General features: G+C 46.3%; 1 protein-coding gene across 2 annotated transcripts in view; it reads left to right on the top strand.

Annotated features, from left to right (window-relative positions):
• Nucleotides 1-12,899, top strand: part of LOC145344818 (testican-3-like) — a 522,820-nt gene that overhangs the window by 469,855 nt on the left and 40,066 nt on the right. For both annotated transcript variants that reach the window (XM_080192030.1, XM_080192021.1), the window contains exon 8: nucleotides 1,906-2,067. In XM_080192030.1, coding sequence (XP_080048156.1) covers nucleotides 1,906-2,067 — 162 coding nt within the window. The remainder of the gene's footprint in view (nucleotides 1-1,905; nucleotides 2,068-12,899) is intronic.

The following is a 12,899-nucleotide window of genomic DNA, read 5'->3' on the forward strand; positions in this document are numbered from 1 at the left end:
GTAGGAAAATTATTGGAAAAAATTCTTAGGGATAGGATGTATGAGCATTTGAAGCATTGTGATCTGATTAGGGATACGCAACATGGCTTTGTCCAGGGGAGGTCTTGCCTTACGAATCTGGTAGAATTTTTTGAGGAGGTGACAAAAACGGTTGACGATGGGCGAGCCGTTGATGTCATCTATATGGATTTCAGTAAGGCGTTTGACAAAGTCCCTCACAGTAGGCTGGTAGAAAAGGTTAAGGCACATGGGATGCAAGGACAGGTAGCTAGATGGATTGAAAACTGGCTGGGCAATAGGAGACAGAGAGTAGTAGTGGAAGGGTCCTTTTCTGGCTGGAGGTCAGTCACCAGTGGTGTGCTGCAGGGCTCAGTACTGGGACCTCTCCTCTTCGTAGTACATATAAACGACTTGGAAGAAGGCGTACGTGGTGTGATCAGCAAGTTTGCGGATGACACCAAGATGGCAGGATTGGCAGATACTGAGGAAGATTGTCAGGTGACACAGCAGGATGTAGATAGGTTGGTGTATTGGGCAGATAGATGGCAGATGGAATTTAATCCTGACAAATGCAAGGTGATGCATTTTGGAAGGAATAATGCAGGGAGGAGTTACATGATAAAAGGTAGACCGATTAAGAGTATAGAAATACAGAGGGACCTGGGAGTGCAGGTGCACAAGTCTCTGAAGGTGTCAACAGAGGTAGAAAAGGTTGTGAAGAAAGCTCCTAGCCTTTATAGGAAGGGGTATAGAGTATAAGAGCTGTCGTCTAATGCTTCAGTTGTACAGAACGTTGGTTAGACCGCATTTGGAGTACTGTGTCCAGTTCTGGTCACCTTACTACCGGAAGGACGTGGAGACCCTGGAGAGGGTGCAGAGGAGGTTTACCAGGATGTTGCCTGGCATGGAAGGACTGAGTTACAAGGAAAGATTGGAAAAACTGGGGCTCTTCACCTTAGAAAGACGGAGATTAAGGGGGGATCTGATAGAGGCGTATAAAATAATGAAGGGAATAGATAGCGTCAACAGTGGTAGGCTTTTCCCTAGATTGGGGACAACTATTACGAGAGGTCACGATCTAAGGGTAAGGGGGGAGAAGTATAATTTGGACACTAGAGGAAGGTTTTTCACGCCGAGGGCTGTGGGGATATGGAACGCGCTACCAAGTAAGGTGGTGGAGGGAGGCACGTTGGACTTGTTTAAGGTTTACTTAGATAGACACATGAGCGAAACAGGGATGGAGGGTTATAGTAGACGGTATTAAAAAGGGTCAGAGCCTCGGGACGACACTGGAAATGTAATATTACATGTTAATGTTTTGTCTCTTTTAATCCACAGGTGTTGGTCCACCTTGTTGTCAAACGAGGTGCATGCACACGGTGGGTCGTGCGTGGGCTGCTCTTGGCGGTTTCGAGAGTGGCCTGGTACTTCGTGTTGTTGTGTGTGCTTAATCCTGGACCAGCAGACAGGCACCACAACAGCTCAGTGACTATCACTACTAGCTGTGCAGATACATGGATTTGGGCCTGCGTCTGTGGGAGTTTGCGCATTCTCCCTGTGGTTGCGTGGGTTTCCTCTGGGTGCTCCGGTTTCCTCCCAGACTCCAAAGATGTGCTCTTAGGCTGATTGGTGTACCAAATTGACCCTACACTATTCTCCCCTGAATCTGGCTACATTAGGGGTACCATTCACATACACACAGGGCAGTGTAGGTGTAGGAAAATGCTTTGTTGAAATGGCGGCGCGGGCTCGTTGGGCCGAAGGATCTGTTTCCCGTGCTGGGTTGTTCTTTGTTCTTTGTATTGTGCCTGATCAAGTTGACAGTATGCTTGCATGTACTGCATTACTGCAATATTTGCTGTATGTGAATACGTACTCAAAATATTCTATTTGCTCTCTTCACAGAGCAAGGAGAACCAACTGGTCAGCAACATGTACCTGAAGGGCATCAGTTACCAGGGCGCCAACTTGAAGCAAGCATCAGGACAGATACAGACACTTTGCAACATTTGTACAGTGATGTGGATAAGGAAGCACGCAGTAAAGCACAGGGCACTGATGTTGGAGGTGGGGTTTGATAAGTGTTTTGGAAGTGCGAGACTGAGTTATGTGTTATATACCCCTGCCGTGTTACTGCTACTGATAGTAAACATTTACTTTCTGACAGTAATGGTAGAATACGTGAATCATGTTGAGCAGTCTGTTGCTTTCCCATATGCTGTACCGGTGGTATCAATAAGTGTTCTGAATAGCTGGAACCAAACAATCAGGGACTATTTCAACTTGCTATTTATAGACAACGATAGCAGAAGGGGTAAGAGATATTCTAATTGTTACCTGATCATTGAGATTAGTGGACATTATGAGGACATTCCCTCCAGTATTAGCATGTGTAGCAAAATACATGAGCAGTTAAGTGCTACTCATGTTTCTTTCTAGTACGTCTCTACCAACATAAAGCACTGCATAAGTGGACTCTGTCTCTAATATGCAGTGAAGCAATGCATCAAGACTCCTTCAACAGCATTTTTCAAATCCATAATCTCTATAGCTCGAAGGAAAAGCAAATGTGTTGGAACTTAACGCCAAGTCACTTACCATCCTGATTTTGGAACTATATCATCATTCCTTTACTGTCACTCAGTCGCATATAAGGAGGATGTTGAACTTAGGCTACTCATCCAGAACTGAAGGAAATTTGATTAAAAATTCGAAACTTTAATGAGGAGATTAGAAAAACCTTTTATGAAAAATATAAGTTTGTGATGAAAGCAATCAAAGCTGAACTGATTAATATCTTCAGAAGATAGTTGAACAAATATAGGGTTAGTGAAAGGATTCATATGAAAAATCAAATACTCCATTGACCTGCTGATTCCTTTGCTGCTGTGGGATGAGAGGGAAAAGTAAATGCAACTGGGTTAATGGACCAGATATAAGAAAATTAGGTGGGTGGATGTAGATATTTGCAAGACAACCTTGTCTGACTTTCTGTCCACTGATTTTATCTGAACTTCACTCACTAATCCGTTATAGCTAAATACCTGAGATTTTCCACTCCCGTTTTCAGCAGATACAGACAATCCTGTGAGAACACCAAAATACGTTTTATGCTGATGGGGTTTCTCATTATGATTGTGCCCGCCGCTGATCAATGATGTAATGGATATCCAACATTGAAAATCAGGCTCCCAATTTGAATACATTTAAATATTATCAGGCCTTTACACCTGATAGTTCCCCATGTTAAATTGTCCATTCATGTTGGTGGGAAGTAATCAGCAGCATCCTTCTCACTCTCTTTATATAATTTTTCCCATTAATAGTTTTTTAGTTACTCCATATGGTAGTTGCCTCTCTTTCCAAGATATTACAACTTGTTAACCATCGTACAGCATAATTTTTGAGAACAATATATTCTGATTCCCAGAACTGATTTGCAACAATTGGGTAAACTTTTTATTAACAAAGTATGACTGACCAGAACATTTGCAGAAGAGACATTAGCTGCAATATTTAATTGGTCTGTTTAAACTGTGACAGAATATGCAGACATTTGGATTCCACCAGCAGTAGAAAAGGCCCAGAAAATGTGGACCATGAGCATCAATTGCAAGCAGTTGGCAATTACAGACCTAATGCACACAATCACATGCACCCATGACATGCACCTGGTGAGCAAAACCAGCTAGAATTGGTCAGGTGAGTACAGCCCCCAGGGGGCAGTGGGTGAGTGGGGGGAGAGGTTGATACCCAGGCAGTACCCTGACACTGCACCTTGGCACTGTCTGTATTGTGTGGGTATAGGTTCCATGGAAGGAGTGGTGCTTCTGAGTCCATGGGGAAAGTTCCACAGTTGAGGTTTTCAATGGCGGCATGTGTGATCTGTGGTTGGGGGCTTCCCTTGGCAGGGGGGAGAGGTGGGTTCAATGATTCATCCGGGGGGGGGTCTATTTTTGTTAATTAATTCAGGGCACCTTTAAAAACAGCACCTTGATCTTTTATGAACCTAAGTTGCTGGTGGGTGGGCTCATTCAGGGGTCATAGTGTTGTGGCACCTCTCCCTTGTCTTTTGTTTCACTAAAAATACTGTGGAGCAAACTGTCCCTGGGGCAGGTGGCTTCCACCCCATTTTTTCCACCCGCTGCACTACTCTGCACAAGAATGATAAAATACCCTGCGACTCAACTGCATATAGATGAGAGATGCAAACCCACCTCTATCACTCTGTGATTGTGTGCATTAGGTCTGTAATTGCCAACTGCTTGCAATTGATGCTCATGGTCCACATTTCCTGGGCCTTTTCTACTGCTGGCGGAATCCAAATGTCTGCATATTCTGTCACAGTTTAAACAGACCAATTAAATATTGCAGCTAATGTCTCTTCTGCAAATGTTCTGGTCAGTCATACTTTGTTAATAAAAAGTTTACCCAATTGTTGCAAATCAGTTCTAGGAATCAGAATATATTGTTCTCAAAAATTATGCTGTACGATGGTTAACAAGTTGTAATATCTTGGAAAAAGAGGCAACTACCATATGGAGTAACTAAAAAACTATTAATGGGAAAAATTATATAAAGAGAGTGAGAAGGATGCTGCTGATTACTTCGACTGCAGACTGCTGGGAGAGTCAGCCCAATTGGCTGTGCAGGTCACATGACCATCCAAAACCTCACCCCTTAAAGGGGCTCACTACTACATCCCTCCCCCTTTAAGTCCCTTATTAACACTTACCAACAAAAGTTAGAAACACAAAATGCTCGTAAATCTCAGCAAATTTGACAGCATCTGTGGAGTGAGAACAAAGCTATCCTTTCACATCTGGATGACCGTACATCAGAGCTGAAAAGAGTAGAAAATAGGATTTAACAAAAGTTAAACTATTCACAATGTAACAACATAAATGAGTTCATTAGCACACTATCAGACCCTTCCTCAGGCTAACTTGTTTCCATACTGCTTTCAACCACAACAACTGGTGAGCATGTTTGGAGCAGACTGCCCCACTGGTTCTCTATGCAACTCCCTTCTCAAGTCATCTAGAGGCTTCTTCAATACTTTTCCATGAACTACTACTTCATATGATACGAGGTCCACCCTGATCATGACACGCCTGTGACTCAACTCTGACTAGTCCTAAAACTTTTAGCATGCATTAGATCATCTACTTCGAATGCAGGCGTTGTTGAATGATGATATTTCTTTTGCATACTCTGCTTTGCCTCCATCCTTCCTGCCAAATTTGGAAACACCAGGTCCAACATAATTCGATAACATCTATCAATCAATAACTCGGCAGGACTTATTCCTGTGGTCATGAAGGGTGTTCTGCAGGTTAAAAAAAAACACTAATTTGGACTGTAGGAATGCTGGTGGTTGCTTTTTCATTGCTGCTTTAAGAGTTTGGACAGCTCTCTCCACCAATTCATTTATGGAGGGGTGGTAAGGTGCAATACGTATATGCTTAATGCCTTTTGATGACATGAAATGCTGGAACTCCTCGCTGGTAAATGCTGTCCCATCATCTGAAAACACCTCCAACAAACCCTGAGTAGCATAGGTTTGCCTTTTCCTTTGCAATAGTAGAAAAGAAGTTTTGGAATCCACGTCATAGCTGATTAGCCATTTTGAGTGTGCACCGACTGTAAGTAGGAACATTTTGCCCATAAACGGGCCTACAAAATCAACTTGGAGTCTCACCCATGGCCGATCTGGCCACTGCCAGTAATATATCAGGGCTGCTGACTATCTTTTGTTGCATCTGGCATAAGTCACACTGGTTAACCTTGCTTTCTATGTCTGCCTTCCATATCTGCTACCACACATAGCTGCAAGCCAACATTTTCATCTTGGACATCCCTGGATGGGCGCTGTGTATTTCCTCCACTAATAACTTCCTGCCGGGTATTGGAATGACCGCCCTCAGTCCCCACAGAAGGACATCGTCTTCACAGCTCAATTCATCCTTCCTTGTTTGGAAAGGTTTTAGTTTTCAAACGTTCGATCATAATGCCAACCATCAAGAACCATATGCTTGATTCTGAACAATATTGGATCCTTCTGGGTATTTAATCTATTGTGATGAAGCAGATAGAAATTCGAGGCAAGGATAATTTCTTGTAGCAATGAATGGGCAGAATACTTTCATGGTAAATGGAGATAGCTCAAGGTGTATGCATTTGACATATGTGTGCCCAGTCTGTGTTGGAAGTTATATTCATAAGCAGACAATTCTAAAGTCCAACACAAATGCTATTAGAGGGTTGACTTTGCCTTCTCTAAATAAGATTAACAGATGTTTATGATCAACAGTTATGGTGAATTGGCATCTAAAAACATATTGATGGAATTAATTTATCCCAAAGATGATGGCTAACCCCTCTTTCTCGATCTGTCAGTATTTCTTTACTGCATTAGTTAGGGGCCTTGAAGCATAGCTGATGAGCCTCTCTAACTTACATAACATAAGAACATAAGAAATAGGAGCAGGAGTAGGCCATCTAGCCCTTCGAGCCTGCCCCGCCATTCAATAAGATCATGGCTGACCTGTCATGGCTCAGTTCCACTTTCCCGCCCTCTCCCCATAACCCTTAATCCCCTCGTTTATCGCCTTCCATTGTTTGCTGGAGCAGACGAGTGAAGGAGCAGAGAGTCAGATAAGAAATTACCTGTTAAAAACCTGTTTAAATAAGTTTAAAGCACTTTCGTAGTAAGAACTTTTAAATCATTTAAAAGCATTTTTGCGGGCTTTTTGTATTTACCGCTTTAAGAATTCTAAGGGAGTGGATAGCAGGGATTTGTGGGTGAGCAGGCTTTAAAACAGCGCCAGGTTTAAAAGGAGGCCTGGTGTAGACAGTGGGCAGCGTCGGAGTGGGCAGCAGAGTGAGAGGGAAGCAGAGTGAGCTATTAGGGCTTAGGATCAAAGGGCTTGGAAGAAAAAGGGCCAGGTAAGTTTGTGTGGAAATTTTCAATACTACTACAGTGAATAATGGAGGGGCATGTGATGTGCTGTTTCTGTATGATGTGGGAGCTGGTGGACTCCAGGGTCCTTCCCAGTGACCATGTCTGCAGTAAGTGTAGGTTGCTGGAGGAGCTCCAGCTCAAGAAAGATGAGCTGGCCTCTGAGCTTCAGACACTGAGGCTCATCAGGGGGAGAGAGGGTGCCATTGTCAATGGGGTGCAAGAGACATCCACCCCCCCGAGACTGGCTAACTCTAAGGGTCAGGAACAAAAGGGGGCTGCTGAGAGGAGGAAGGAAGGTGGGGACCGGAGGAAGGAGGGTGGGGACCGGAGGAAGGAGGGTGGGGACCAGATGCCTCAGCCTCTCAATCTGCAGAACAGGTTTGAGGTTCTTGCTTCCAGTGTGGACGAGAACGAGGGAGGTGAGGTTGGTGAGCAAACTGCACACAGTACAGTGATGCAGACGCAGGCAAAGAGAAGGTGATAAGGAATGTAGTCGTAATTGGGGACAGTGGGGTTAAGGGTATTGACACTGTCCTTTGTCACAATGACGAAGTGCACAGAAGGGTGTGTTGTCTGCCTGGTGCTTGGGTCCAGGATGTCACATCTGGGCTGCAGAGGAACCTGGAGTGGGAGGGTGAGAATCTGGTCGTTGTAGCACATGTGGGTGCCAACGACGTAGGCAAAATGCAAACTGAGGATCTGGGGAGGGAGTATGAAAAGCTGGGAATGGAATTAAAAAGTAGAACCGACAAGGTGGTTATCTCTGGACTACTGCCTGAACCGATTGCAGACGGGCGTAAGGTTGATAAGATTAAGGAAGTGAATGGGTGGCTCAGGGATTGGTGTGGGAGGAATGGGTTTGAATTTATGGGGCATTGGCATCAGTATTGGGGTAGGTGGGACCTGTTCGGGTGGGATGGGATTGGTCTGAACCATGCTGGGACCAGAGTCCTGGCGAATCGTGTAAATAGCTATGGCAGGATTAGGAGGGAGCTGCAGCAAACTGATTGGGAGGGACTGTTAGCTGGCAAGTCCACGGTTGGCAAGTGGGAGGCTTTTAGGGACAAAATGAAATGGTTGCAGGGGAGGTATGTTCCGGTTAAGCGAAAGGATGGGAAAGGTAGGATTAGAGAGCCGTGGATTACGGGGGATATTGAAGACTTGGTCAGGAAGAAGAGGGAGGCGTATGTTAGGTCAAAACAAATGGGTACGGAGAGTGCGCTGGAGGAATATAGAGAGAGTAGGAGGGAGCTAAAAAGGGGAATTAGAAGGGCGAAGAGAGGGCATGAGATGGCTTTGGCTGGTAGGATTAAGGAAAATCCAAAGGCATTTTATTCCTATATTAGAGGCAAGAGAGTAGTTAGAGGGAAAATTGGTCCTCTTAGGGACAAGAGTGGAGAGTTGTGTATTGAGTCGGAGGGAATGGGGGAGCTCCTGAATGAATACTTTGCGTCGGTATTCACAAAGGAGAGGGGTTCGGAATCGTGCGGTCTCTTGGAGGGAGCGGAGGTTCAGTTGCAGGATATAGTTATTACGAGAGAGGAAGTGCTAGGGCTTTTAGGTAGCGTAAGGACGGATAAAGCTCCGGGGCCTGATGGTATTTATCCCAGGCTGCTTAGGGAGGCGAAAGATGAAATTGCTGGGCCTCTGGCGCACATCTTTGTCTCTTCTTTGGACACAGGTGAGGTCCCAGAAGACTGGAGGGTAGCAAATGTGGTCCCGTTGTTCAAAAAAGGTAGTAGGGATAACCCTGGGAATTATAGGCCGGTGAGTTTGACATCGGTGGTAGGGAAGTTAATGGAAAAAATACTTAGGGGTAGGATGTATGAGCATTTGGAGCGTTGCGATCTGATTAGGGATACGCAACATGGCTTTGTTAGAGGGAGGTCTTGCCTTACGAATCTGGTGGAATTCTTTGAGGAGGTGACAAAAACGGTTGACGATGGGAGAGCCGTTGATGTCATCTATATGGATTTCAGTAAGGCGTTTGACAAAGTCCCTCACGGTAGGCTGGTAGAAAAGGTTAAGGCGCATGGGATACGAGGCCAGGTAGCTAGGTGGATTGAGAACTGGCTGGGAAATAGGAGACAGAGGGTAGTTGTGGAGGGGACCTTGTCGGGCTGGAGGCCAGTGACCAGTGGTGTGCCGCAGGGCTCAGTACTGGGACCTCTCCTCTTTGTAGTCTACATAAATGACTTGGAAGAGGGTGTAGGTGGTGTGATCAGCAAGCTTGCTGATGACACCAAGATGGCAGGGTTGGCGGGTACGGAACTGGATTGTCAGGTGATACAACAGGATATAGATAGGTTGGTGCAGTGGGCAGATAGGTGGCAGATGGCATTTAATCCTGACAAATGCGAGGTGATGCATTTTGGACGGAATAATGCAGAGAGGAGCTATGTGATAAAAGGTAGGCCGATTAGGAGTATAGACATACAGAGGGACCTGGGAGTGCAGGTTCACAAATCCATGAAGGTTGCGTCACAAGTGGAGAACGTTGTTAGGAAGGCTTATGGGATGTTAGCCTTTATAGGAAGGGGCATAGAGTATAAAAGCTGCCGTCTAATGCTTCAGTTGTACAGAACGTTGGTTAGACCGCATTTGGAGTACTGCGTCCAGTTCTGGTCACCTTACTACCGGAAGGACGTGGAGTCTCTGGAAAGGGTGCAGAGGAGGTTTACCAGGATGTTGCCTGGCATGGGGGGACTGGGTTACGAGGAGAGATTGAAGAAACTGGGGCTATTCTCCTTGGAAAGACGGAAATTGAGAGGGGACATGATAGAAGTATATAAGATACTGAAGGGAATAGATAGAGTTAATAGTGAGAGACTGCTCCCTAGACTGGGTACAAACACGAGAGGTCATCATTTAAGGGTGAGGGGGGAGGTATAATTTGGAGGTGAGAAGAAGGTTCTTTACGCAGAGAGTTGTGGGGGTCTGGAATGCGCTACCGAGTAGGGTGGTGGAGGCAGGAACGTTGGACTCGTTTAAGATGCAGTTAGATAGGCACATGAGTGAAACGAGAATGGAGGGATATGGTAGGGGCTATTAAATAGGGTTAAACCTCGGGAGACACCGGAAGGGCAGGCTGTATGATTAATATTTTTTGTCTTTATTCCACAGGTGGAGGTCCACCTCGTGTCAAGCGAGGGGCATGCACACGGCGGGTCGTGCGTGGGCTGCTCTTGGAAGTCCAGGAGTGGCCTAGTACTTCATGTCGGTGTGTGTGCTTGATCCTGGACCGGTAGACGGGCGCCGCAACAGCTCAGTGACTAGCACTGCTGGCTGTGCAGACACATGGATTTGGGCCTGTGTCTGTGGGAGTTTGCGCATTCTCCCTGTGGTTGCGTGGGTTTCCTCCGGGCGCTCCGGTTTCCTCCCACACCCCGAAGATGTGCTCTTAGGCTAATCGGTTTTTACCAAATTGACACTATTTCTTCCCTGAATCTGACTGAGTAGGGTCCCATTTGTAGACATGCAGGGTAGAATAGGTGTAGGGTGATGCGGCAGCGCGGGCTCGTTGGGCCGAAGGGCCTGTTTCCCGTGCTGGGTTGTTCTTTGTATAGGACTGTAGGTAGGGCATTAAACTAATTGGGGGGGGGAGGGTGCGAGGGTAGGTGACATTACGGGGTCTAAAGTTAAGGAGAGGGTACAGGTAAGGGAAGAGGCCGAGGATGTCCCAATAATAAAGGGAGTAGGGGGCATGAGTATGGTTGGTGGCATTCTGGCAAATAGGGTCCAGGTGAAGGCTGGGATGAAGGCACTTTATCTGAATGCACGAAGCATTCGGAATAAAGTGGATGAGCTGGTGGCGCAGATCAGCACAAATGGATATGATCTGGTGGCCATTATAGAGACGTGGCTGCAAGGTGACAGGGACTGGGAGCTGAATGTCCAGGGGTATCAAGTGTTTAGGAAGGATAGGTGGGAGGAAAAAGGGGGGTGCGTAGCTCTGCTGATTAAGGATAGCATCAGGGTGGTAGCAAGGGATGATATAGGAACCAAAGAGCAGAAAGAGGAATCGTTGTGGGTGGAGATTAGGAACAGCAAAGGGAGGAAGACGCTGGTGGGTGTCATCTATAGGCCCCCAAATAATGATCTGGAGGTGGGGCGGGCTGTTAACGCGCAAATAAGTGTGGCGTGCAGGAATGGAATGGCGATAATTATGGGGGATTTCAATCTACATATTGATTGGTCGACCCATATTGGACGCGGTGGGCTCGAGGAGGAGTTCTTGGAATGCTGCCAGGATAGTTTCCTGGAACAGTGTGTGTTGGAGCCGACAAGGGAGCGAGCTATCTTGGATCTGGTGTTATGTAACGAGGTGGGTAGAATTAGGGACCTTGCGGTGAAGGATCCTCTTGGGGAGAATGATCATTGTATGGTGGAGTTTCTGGTGCAGATGGAGGAGGAGAAAGTGGGTTCCCGGACACGCGTCCTTTGTTTGAACAGAGGGGAGTACGGAAGGATGAGAGAAGAATTGGCGAATGTTGACTGGGGGAGCGCGTTGGAAGGTAGGTCTGCTGAGGAGCAGTGGAGGATCTTTAAGGAGATCTTTCTTGGCGCTCAGCAGAAATTTATTCCAATGGTTAAAAAGGACCGTAGGAGGAGAGGTAATAAGCCGTAGATAACGAAAGAGGTGAAGGAAAGTGTTAAATTAAAAGCGGAGGCATTTAGAGTAGCTAAGAGTAGTGGGCGAGAAGAGGATTGGGAGAGGTTTAAAAGTCAACAAAGATTGACAAAGAAGTTGATAAAGAAGGGTAGGATAAACTATAAAGCTGGACTAGCGCTTAATACAAAAAAGGATAGCAAGAGTTTTTATAAATATATAAAAAGGAAGAGGCTGGCTAGGGTGAACGTTGGACCCTTAGAGGATGAGAGGGGGGACTTAGTGGTAGGGGATGGGAAATGGCTGAGGCCTTGAATGACTTTTTTGTTTCGGTCTTCACGGAGGAGGACGTGAATAATTTGCCGGGTGTTAGCGATGGAAAGATGGTAGGACAGGAGGGTCTCAATGACATTATTGTTACTAGAGAGGCGGTGCTCGACAGACTGGAGGGACTGATTGTGGACAAGTCCCCAGGATCGGATGGAATGCATCCAAGGGTTCTGAAAGAAATGGCGGAGGTGATAGTGGATGCCTTGGTGGTTATTTTCCAAACGTCGCTGGATTCCGGGGAAGTGCCGGAAGATTGGAAAACAGCTAATGTTACGCTGTTGTTTAAGAAGGGTGCCAGGCAAAAGGCAGGGAATTATAGGCTGGTTAGTTTAACGTCAGTTGTAGGTAAAATGTTAGAATCCGTCATCAAGGAGGAAATAGCGAGGCATCTTGAGGGGAATTGCTTGATAGAGCAGACGCAGCACGGTTTCGTTAAAGGGAAGTCGTGTCTGACAAATTTATTGGAGTTCTATGAGGATGTGTCTAGGGCGGTGGATAGAGGAGAGCCGGTGGATGTGGTCTTTCTTGATTTTCAGAAGGCGTTTGACAAGGTACCTCACAAGAGGTTATTGCAGAAGGTAAGGGGGCATGGAGTTGGGGGCAGGGTGTTAGCGTGGATAGAGGATTGGCTGTCAAATAGGAGGCAGAGAGTGGGGGTCAATGGGTGCTATTCGGATTGGCGGTTGGTGACTAGTGGAGTGCCCCAGGGGTCGGGGCTGGGGCCTCAGCTATTTACCATTTATATAGATGATCTGGAGGAGGGAACCGAGTGTATGGTGTCGAAATTTGCTGATGACACCAAGATTGGTGGAACAGCAAATTGCGCGGAGGGTGTGGGGAGTCTGCAGAAGGATCTAGATAGGCTGGGCGAATGGGCCAGGAACTAGCAAATGGAATTTAATGTTGGCAAGTGCGAGGTGGTCCACTTTGGTAGGAATAATGGTAGGAAGGATTATTACTTACATGGCGAAAAACTGCAGCAGGCGACGGTGCAGA

The sequence above is a fragment of the Carcharhinus amblyrhynchos genome, chromosome 1, assembly GCF_965287045.1.
Source record: "Carcharhinus amblyrhynchos chromosome 1, sCarAmb.v2.hapA, whole genome shotgun sequence".
NCBI lineage: Eukaryota > Metazoa > Chordata > Chondrichthyes > Carcharhiniformes > Carcharhinidae > Carcharhinus > Carcharhinus amblyrhynchos.